Below are 10747 nucleotides of genomic sequence, written 5' to 3' on the forward strand. Positions count from 1 at the left end.
TTTATGCATTCATCAGCATTACTATGTCATTCATTCAAGATGGGCAAGTCTTTTAGTACTGATTATGCCATATGTTATAGTGGTCCTATTATGTTTTTTGTTTTTTTTACATGTTCAACTTTCTTTAGTGTGTTTAGTTGTTTGAGCATGAAAAAGGTCTGCAAATTTATAAAGCACAAAGTCACACCAAAGGGAGTTATTTTTTAAAGCAGTAAGCACTGTTTCTGAACTCCCTGAAACACCTCGATTGTAGAGTTTTTGTACACGTCACAATATTCCTCATTTAAATAATTCCTGCCCAAGACATGCACAAAAAAAGGGCGAGGCCTGGTTGAGTTGAGAAGTGTTTTGAAAGTGTTATGGGAAGGGGGCGCGACATTTCCGAATCATGCTCGAAGTGGTTGACCGGGCCTTCATTTCAAAGGGGCCAGAAAAATCCTGACAATTCAATATTTGACCATTCATAGTATTGATCTGTGCTTGATTCGCAGAGTCGCATGAAGCACGAGAAGGTTCATAGTATATACAACCGTCTCCTGGGGATCGAAGATATCGACCCTACTTTGGTAAGTCCAGCTCTCTTTGGGGACAAATGCTAGGGTTTCCACTGGCATGGGAAAATGGCAATAATAAAGTTCTGCTGTAGAGTAAAATCTCTCTGATTTCAGTGGAAGCTTGTTTCCGCCACTGAATAAAAAGGTATTTTATATATTTTTAGGAGTTTATATCACGCAATTCTGAGAAAAAGTCAGAATTGTGAGATATATTGAGAGATTAAAAAGTCAGTATCATCTTTTTAATTGTTTTATTCCGTGGCAGAAACAAGCTTCCATAGATTTCTGAGTGATTCAAGATTTTTTTTTTTTATGAATTTTTAAATTCGTCTCCACTGATCATATCTGGGAAATGTATTAATATTCACAAATATGTGGGATGCCTGTAATATAACATTGCGTAGTCAAGCATGAATGAGTCATACCATTTGTGTTTGTTTTGCGGTCTCTGCTAACAAAGAGACTGACCCTTTGACGTTTTTGAATCGTTCAGGTCTATATACAGTACATGAAATTCGCCAGAAGAGCTGAAGGCATTAAGTCCGGTCGCTCCATCTTTAAGAAGGCCAGAGAGGATCTTCGCACTCGGCATCATGTGTACGTCACTGCTGCTCTGATGGAGTACTACTGCAGCAAGGTAACCTCAACACCACTCGTCTGTTAGATAGACACCGGTTAGATTTTAAATTCTGAATTTTCAGCATTTCAAGCATTGCTGCTTCATGTTTTTGTGGAAACTGTGATGCATATTTTTGGGGGGACTTTTTCAGGATTCTTTGAATTGAAGGATCAAAATAACAGCATTTGAAATGGAAAGCTTTTGTAAATTGCATGATTAAATGTCTTTACTGTGACTTTTGATTAATGCATCCTTGCTGAATAAAAGTATCAATTTCTTTGACAAAAAAAACTTTTGAACAGTGCTGTATATATGAAATACATATATTTTGGGGTCAGTGGCCAATAACCTTAAAGGTATTTATGATGTACTTTTGTTTCCCCCACTGCTGTTCGATATCATGACTAAAAAAAAAAAAGTCAGGCGGTGTAAATATGAAATGCATATGTTTTGGGGTCATTGACAACATTGAATACCATTAACAGTGTCAGTTTTTAATTTAAAAAAAAGAAAGAAAGAATTTTTTTTTTTAGCAAAGGTTTGATTTCATGACTGAAAATGTCAGGTGGTATGACCAAGTTAAAAAAAAACCTTTTAAAAAATATATTTTTTATGATTTTTGTTAATTGACAACAAGAGAGCGTCCTGGATTTGTTACACCCCACTGAAATATTAGTAATATTTTTAAACACAAAACTAATTCAGTGTGTCTAATTTAAAGAAAAAAAATTAACCAGACAATGCCATTTGTATTCTTTATTATTTTTACCTTATTCAATCAAAGGCTAATTGATGATTAAAAATAAACCTTTTCATAATGAGACCTTCACATTTGTTACACCACCTGTTTTTATTTTACGTATTGCCCCTCAAACATCATAATGACTTGATTCAGAAATTGCCTTTTAAATCAAATAAATATCCAGACACACAAAACCGACTATCTGAATGACTGTTCCCTCGACGACAGGACAAATCTGTGGCCTTTAAGATATTTGAGCTTGGACTGAAGAAATACGGTGACATTCCTGAGTACATTTTGGCGTACATTGATTACCTCTCTCACCTGAACGGTAAGAACACAATTCATCCACACGTTTGGTGAATTCACAATATCCTTTTAATCTGATGCCAAACAATCAGTGCAATTTCTGTTAGGTGAAACACTGTAGGGAAAACCATTTCAGCCAAAGCATTGCATATCATTGACATGTCCTCGAGATGGCTGTTTATTTACATACCCACCTACACACACACACACACACACACACACACACACAAACACACACACAGGATGATATCTGGCTCAGGAGTGCTTATCAGACCAAACAATCCATCCGTCTGCTTTATGAAGTGGATAGCTAGGAGACTGTGTTTGCCTTGCAGTAAACATCGGTCGTGTTTATCTTGTTGCTAGGCCATTACCAAAAAAAAAAAAAAAGGGTAAAAAGCCTGACCAGGAATGAGTTTTCAAAAATGACAATGAATTATTGAGCTGTTTGCCCTTCTCTCCATCATAGAGGACAACAACACCAGAGTCCTGTTTGAGAGAGTCCTGACGTCCGGCAGTCTTTCCCCTGAGAAATCTGGGTTAGTGGGATTTTATTGATCTTTTATTTTATGCAAATAAACCATTTATTTCTTTTAATTTGCTCTTAAACATTCCTAACTATCTGCTGGGCTTTTCACACTTTAAAATGGTTAAAGTCTGTGTTATTTTAACCCTGGATTAACGATCATTATTAAAGGGATAGTTCACCCATAAATGAAAATTCTGTCATCAATTGCTCACCCTCATGTCGTTCCAAACCCGGAAGACTTTCGTTCATCTTCGAAACATAAATTAAGATGTTTTTGATGAAATCTCAGATCTTTCTGTCCCTCAATTGACAGCTACACAACTGACGCTTCAAAAAGTTCATAAAGAGATTGTAAAACTAATTCATATGAATTTAGCAGTTTAGTCTAAATTTTCTGAAGAGACTCGATCACTTTATATGATGAACAAAATTGAATTTAGTCTTGGGAACGAAAGTCTTACAGGTTTGGAACAACATCAGGGTTAGTAATTAATGACAGAATATTCATTTTTGGGTGAACTAACCCTTTAGCATTTAATGTTAGCGCTACTTTACATGCAACCAATTAGTAAACTGATTGATGGCAAAATCGGATTGAAAAGCCTCATTTAATCGATCTGATATGAGCTTGATTCAAATTAAATTACGATCGGATTGGAAGGGGTTGTGTTGATCTGAAATAATTGGATTAAATAGGAATAATCTTTTTTGGATAAAAAAAATGCCATGTGGATGTTTATGTCTTACAAACGTGTGTGTTTTTTTTGTCTTATGACTGAATACATATACTAAATATTTGCTAAACAGTCTCTTCTGACGTATACGTTAACTTTCTGTTTCGAAATGTCAAGGCAAAATTATGCTTGTACATTTACATGTGGTTTTGTGTAACAGGGAAATCTGGGCGCGCTTCTTGGCCTTTGAGAGCAACATCGGGGATTTAGCCAGTATCCTGAAGGTGGAGCGAAGGCGTTTCATGGCCTTTAAAGATGAATATGAGGGAAAGGAGACGGCTCTACTGGTGGACAGATACAAGTTCATGGATTTGTACCCCTGCTCCCCCTGTGAGCTCAAAGCCCTCGGTTACAAGGTACGATGGGAAGCGTAGTCATTTTAATTCACTGTCATTGTAAAGGCCCCGATTTCCTCAAGGCAAAGCTCTTTTTCGTTCTTCGTTTAAGAGTTTGAAATACCTTTTTCGGCAGTATATAACATCCCGCCCACACTACTGAGAGCGACGTTTAGCGTTTAGATGTATATGTAAATATGTGCTGCATGCTTTCCTCTTAATAACCATAAACGCACGACAGAATAACAGTGGTGAGAAAACAGCAGTTGAGAAAGCATCTGATCAGCGATGTAAATGTTTGCACCAGCTCTGCAGTCAAGTCACGCCATGTTTATTTATATAGCACTTTATGCAATAGATTGAGCGACAATGTTTAATACTGTAAAGCTGCAGTGTCGCTTGTTAATTAGTATTACAACTTCAGTTTCTACTACAAAGCAGTTCTCCAGTGTGTACATGTTCTCACTCACGTCTGACCTCGACGGACTGAACAGAAGATTTCCATGTCAAAGAAGGCGGAGTCAAAAATCAATAAAAAGATAGAAGGCGGAGTCACAGAGCAACACCAGCCTATTACATAATCACCACGGACCGATGATAGTTTGAACCGGTTCTCGGCCAGGAAAATTGGTTCCAAAGCGGCACCAACTCTTTGCTGGACTAGAACCGTTCTTTTACCACCACGTCATGCTTACGTCGGGGGCTGGGGGCGGGGTTATTATCGAACTTCTTCTCGAACGTAACCTCTGTCTATAGTAATCCAGACGAGCAGCACAAATGTGTTCTAAACGTCTTCTTCTGACCCCAATATAGGATCGCAAAGCCAGGAGAAACATTTGCAGAAAGACGATGTAGTCCGCCATTGTAATTGTTATGCTTGAAGTTGGCGAAAGCTAAGACGCATGGCAACGTACACAGTGACGTAACGACGTCGTTCGCTGGGCTCTCTAGTCAGTGGAAAAACAAACAGGTTCTGAGAAGGTTCGCAAGTTGAACCAACTTTGAACCAGTTCTTTTTTGGTGGAAAAGGGGTATGATGAGTGAACTTTTCCTGAAAGTTTGCTTTGGCAAACTGTTTCGTACTACAAAAACAAACTCCAAGCGAACTTTGTTTTGGCTTGGATTTGTTCAAAATGACGTCACACCAGTTTGTTCTTTGATTTTGCTTGAAGTATATTGGGGCCTTAACTTGCTGTACAACAACCATCTGAACATTCTCCATCATCTGATTTGCAGGACGTGTCTCGTGCCAAATACGCACTGATCCAGGAGGCGGTGGTCACTCCTTCCACTCCTGCGCAAAAAGACGAGGCCGACCGCAAACCCGAGTACCCCAAACCAGACACCAGCCAGATGGTTCCTTTCCAGCCGCGTCATCTGGCACGTGAGTACGACTCCATCAACACCTCACGACGTGCATCGAACATTAAAACACCAAGTCAATAAAACATTCCCAGTTGTACAGTTGCATACGGTTGTACTCTTGTTGTGGATTGCTGAGTTTGATGACATGTTCTCCTGACAGCCCCTGGACTACATCCTGTTCCTGGAGGAGTGTTTCCTGTCCCGCCCACTGCCGTCATCCTCATGAAGATGCTGCCTCCTCCCAGCTGCTTTACAGTCAGTTCAACACCTCGTCTTCTCTTTACTGCTTTAGACCAACCCGTAGCATGACTGTCAGTCAAGACTTGTCATTGTACAGGACAGTGTCATCATGTGTGTGTTTTTGTTTTCAGGGTCCGTTTGTACAGATAGATGAGCTGATGGATTCTCTCAGAAGATGTGTATTGCCAGAGAGTAAGTATCTCAGAATATCATTACTGTCATCTTCTGCTCTCTGAAGTCACACCCTCACACCGGTTCAATGATTCATAATACGTAAACATTACAGTAATACAGTGCTGGTTTTTGGTAACGCTTTATTTTACAGTGTCCTTGTTGTACAAGTTACATGTACATACTACATGCAGTAAAAACAGTACAAACAGTAAATTATTCATAATTACCAGAAATTAATTCTAAACCAAACCTGGTAACACTTTATTTTACAGTGTCCTTGTTACATGTTCCATAGTAATAACAGTAAATTTTGCATACTTGCATGCAACTAACCCTCAACCAAATCCCAATCCTACCCTAACCCTATAGTAAGTACATGTAGTTGCTTAATATTACTCAGTACTTAAATATATAATTACACTGTAACAATGACACCTTAAAAAGTGTAACCCCAAACCTTAACCTTATAGTAAGTACATGTTGTTAATTAATATTACTCGGTACTTAATTGTAGAATTATGCTGTAACAAGGACACTAAAATAAATGATGAATGAACATACTTTACATCTGCTGTCCTAAACAGTACAATAAATATTACTATGAGGTATAAACATTTTACATTTGGAATTATATATATATATGACTATAAATCTTACCAACCACAGCCTTCTTAAACGGTAGTGTATAGGCCCTACTTTATATATTTTTATGTTTAAATACTTATTTTAATATGCAGTATTTTTGTATTATGATAATGGGAATGGAGGGGCTTGATTGCCATGAAAATTATTTATTTTTTAAGTTAAATGTACTTATTTTTGACTTTTTGTACTTTTTGAAGTAAAAATGATGGTAAAGCTAATATAATAAATATATTTTTGTAATTAAAATCAACATAAAGGCAGTTCATTTTAAAAACTACTATGATAGATATTTCACTGTACAAGAAGTATTTTTTTTGGAATTAAAAATTTCATGAAATATGACACATTGTTGAGAGGTTTTAATTCATCCAGTCACATTGTTTATATAACTTTTATTTTTATATACTGTATTTTTGTATTATGATAATGAGAATGGAGTGGCTTAATTATAATGAATATAATAATTATAATTCTCAGTATTTTTGATAGATTCTCAATCATTTATTAAAGTGAAAATTACGGTAGTTATTATAAAATCATTTTTGTAATTAAAATCGACATAAAAGCTACCATGCTAGATATGTAACTGCATAATTAATATAATTATTTGGCATTAAAATAATGAGGTGGGGGCGCTGAATTGTCACACATGCCTCAAATAATATCATGATTCAAAACATGTTTTTGGGTGAAATATTCCACGTACATGTTCTTGAAGTTTTATGAGATACCATTGTCAACTATGATTATGCACTGATTCCACACACTCACTCTCTCTCTCTCTCTCTCTCTCTCTCTCTCTCTCTCTCTCTCTCTCTCTCTCTAGCTGTAGATGCTGCTGTAGAGTTGATCACTGGGAAACAGTTAGACATGACCAGCGAAGGAAACGGGCCCGTGGAAAACCACGCTGTTGCAAACAAGTCCTTGAAAAGGCCCAACGCGGATTCAGATGAAGAGGACGACAAAGGATCCATCGCACCTCCCATCCACGACATCTATCGAGCGCGACAGCAGAAGAGGATCCGATGAGCTGACCCCAAAACACACACACATACGCGCGCACCTGAACATCACAAAGGACAACTGAACCCGAACCCACCCGTGTGTCTCGGCTCACTGAAGCTGTCCTGACTCTGGTTTAATGTGCACCTGCACTCCGACAGCCAGTGGACGAGAGCCAAACCTGCGTTTCACACTCATCGCTGGAGATCACAAGTCCATCTCTTACCCGTCATCGCTGATCTCGTTTCGGTTCAGTGCTTTCAACGTTTCTTTTTTAACAGTTTTATTTTTTAAAACTGGGTGGTTTATACTGTATAAAGTTTTTATTCTGATTTGCCTCATAGTTCTGAACTTGCCATGTGTAGTTGATGGTGATGGAAGAGTTGAAACCCTTTTTGTAGTGAACTGATGATCACACACAACTTGCTTCCAATAAAACAAAATGATAAAAATATTGTATGTGGTGTGTGTTACTTGGCTGTCTGGCAGTTTTCAATGCATTTATGCTCACCACTAGGATGCACTATAGCGCTATAGATGTTAAGGTGTTTGTGCACTAGAGGAAACCACATCAGTTTGAAGACAATTATAAAGGACCATTGTGTGAATCGCTCAAAAACAATTAAAATTTAACCTCAAAAGAGTAGAGGTATATTTAGCATAAAATAAATGAAAGCTATTTTTAAGTCATTACATTTGTTGAGTTATAACAGTAGTTGTGTCCCAAATGACACACTATGCACTTATACACTATGTACTTGTGCACTATGTACTTAACTATGTAGTGTGTGAATTTTATTCCATATCAGTCTGATGCCCCTCCCCTTCTTCTAAATAATTAAAGCTGTGACAATTGAGTGCATGAAGTGTCCAACATTTTTTTTATGGCATTATCCAGGTATTTAAAGTGCAATATTTTTGTTTTTTCAGTGTGAACACATCACGTGCATTATTTATACTACAAAATGCCATAGAATAGTGCATTGGGACGAAACCATTAAGCATCACTCCCTTCTCAGATTCTCAGAACTGTAATGCAATATTTTTAATGTAAATGTGCTGTTGTGAAAATGCCTAAATGCACAAATAAATATAAATAATGGCCCTAAAATAGACTTCATTTTCCTTGAGTTTGATTTGGGGCAACAACATAAAAAGGAAATGTTAACTTTTAATTTAGTGATTTTATATATAATCACCAAAAAAAATTGTTATATATTAAGCATTTATTCACCACCTGTTAGAATGCATCAACAATACCAAGAACTTGACCCGTGTTGGGGGTAATGGATTACTTTTTTCAAGAAATGAGTAAAGTAACACATTACTTTCAAATTTACAACAAAATATCTGAGTTACTTTTTCAAATAAGTAACGCAAGTTACTTTGTTTTCCCATTTATTGACTGACAGCTCTCCAGTCCTCATGTTGAGAGAAACCGTAAGTGCAGAGGTGTTGTGTGTGCTGTGTGTGAACATGATGCTTATTGTAGATCTAGACTAAGAGTGAGCAGGAATTTACTCATCTCGCTTGCACAAAAACTATGGAGCTCCTAAAGGACATGGTGATTAAAGGGGTGATATAATGCCATTTTCACAAGATGTAAAATAAGTCTTTGATGTACCCAGAGTGTGTATGTGAAGATTAGCTCAAAATACCCCACAGATATTTTTATATAGCATGTTCAAATTGTCAATTTTTGAGGGTGAGCAAAAACGCACCGTTTTGTGTCTGTTCCTTTAAATGCAAATGAGCTGCTGCTCCCGGCACAGAGAGCTTGTGTCCCTTTACCTCTCATACCGACATGCACTGAAAATTTCAAAAACTTTTAGGGCCCTATCTTGCACCCAGCGCAATTGACTTTGTACACCGACGCATGTTTCATTTCTATTTTGCACCCGACGCACAGCGGGCTTTTCCCTCCACAGACGCACGTCGGTAAACTAGGGAATGAACTTGCGCTCCCGGGGCGTTTCAGCGAAAAGAGGCGTGTTCCGGCGCAAACGTTCCCTGGTGCTATTTTGCAGTTCCAGAAAACAATTCCGCCACAGACCAGGAGAAACCTAGTCTAAAGTCAGTGGCGCGTTCAGATGCTATTTTAAGGGCGCATGCTTGGCCATAATGTAGCGTGTGCACAACGCACATACACTTTGCTTCTCTCATCTACACACAGATACAGCAGTTTTCATTTTTGCAAATCATACATAATTACAAGGACAAATATTACCACATAGATCTCATTGTTGTGTCCATGAAGATGTGAAAAAATAGGCATAAATCTAGCTTACACATTTACCCAAATTATTATACGCCCGTTTAACCGAAGCTAATTTGGGTGGGTTTCTCCATCCCCAATGTCACTTCTCTGTGTTTTACGGCCCTGACGAGAACGTCGGTCTCCTCGGCTGTGAACCGCTCCTGGCGTGATCGGCAAATCCGCCGTTATAATAGCAACCGCCATGGAACAAGCGCGCCTGCTCTTAAAGGGAATGTGAGATGTCGCTCTGATTGGTTTATTTCACGTTACGCCCAAACCACACCTATAAGTAATGAAGCTACTTCAGACCAACCCATTTTAGATTTGCGTCGAGATCTGCCCACAAAGTTACTTGCGTTTTGCGTTCGATACTTGTGTTTCAGATCGTTAAAATAGGGCCCTTAGCCTTTTAAACCAGATTCAGATAATGATGGAGAGACTCAAGAAGAAGTGACAACATGTAGAAGCAACAGGATGTTTCTGAATGGTTAGTTGATGAATTTATGTAGCTTATGTGAAGTTATCTTCTAGTCATTGATTAGCATATTCTGTCATGATAATCTATAAATCGTTCCCAGGGGCGGGGTTTATGTAAATTTTAGGGTTGGTGATGTCACTAACCCGGGAGGAATGTTGTGTAGTCCCTACCAGCCGTTTGTTGTAGTCCTTAAAAAGCTATTTCTTTAAAAGCAAATATCTCCCTTTGCTTTAAACTTTGAGCATTGCAACTTTGCAGATGTTGTTTATGCTCAAACAGCAACATTACACACTAACTAAAGTTAAAAAAGTGAAATCATAATCAACCACCCCTTTAAAAAAAAAAAGAGAGAGATTGGAAGAAAAAAGAAATTCAATGCTTTTGCGTTCCCCTGAGAAACTTTGCGTTTGCTCACAAAGGGTTTGCAAGTGAACGCAAACATTTGCCATCTCATATTTTTTTCCACCACCATGTCACTTTAGGGGCTCCGTACAAAAACAGATTCACCATTTTTCAAAATGAATAAAAACAATAAAATGCAATCTCAGAATATTACGGAAACCTGCAATAATTAAAAATATTATATAATACATACATACTTTATGTATTAACCAAAGTCTTTGCTGCTGACATTTGATTACCCAATTTAACCATACAAATAAGCAAAAATTACTTTAGATAAACATCACATTTGTATTTAATATTTTTTGTTTTTATTTCTGAAGTGTTTTAACTTTTTTCTCCAGCTGTTTTCTGCAATCCAG

The 10747-nt window shown here is 37.6% G+C and overlaps 1 protein-coding gene across 1 annotated transcript in view; it reads left to right on the forward strand.

Annotated features, from left to right (window-relative positions):
- Positions 1 to 7700, forward strand: part of cstf3 (cleavage stimulation factor, 3' pre-RNA, subunit 3) — an 18847-nt gene extending 11147 nt beyond the window's left edge. The window contains exons 12-20 of the mRNA XM_084125155.1: positions 492 to 566; positions 1048 to 1191; positions 2144 to 2246; positions 2694 to 2763; positions 3648 to 3843; positions 5059 to 5206; positions 5348 to 5442; positions 5559 to 5619; positions 7073 to 7700. Coding sequence (XP_083981281.1) covers positions 492 to 566; positions 1048 to 1191; positions 2144 to 2246; positions 2694 to 2763; positions 3648 to 3843; positions 5059 to 5206; positions 5348 to 5442; positions 5559 to 5619; positions 7073 to 7275 — 1095 coding nt within the window. The 3' untranslated portion in view covers positions 7276 to 7700. The remainder of the gene's footprint in view (positions 1 to 491; positions 567 to 1047; positions 1192 to 2143; positions 2247 to 2693; positions 2764 to 3647; positions 3844 to 5058; positions 5207 to 5347; positions 5443 to 5558; positions 5620 to 7072) is intronic.
- Positions 7701 to 10747: the final 3047 nt, after the last annotated feature.

This window comes from Abramis brama (assembly GCF_963993115.1).
Source record: "Abramis brama genome assembly, chromosome: 9".
NCBI lineage: Eukaryota > Metazoa > Chordata > Actinopteri > Cypriniformes > Leuciscidae > Abramis > Abramis brama.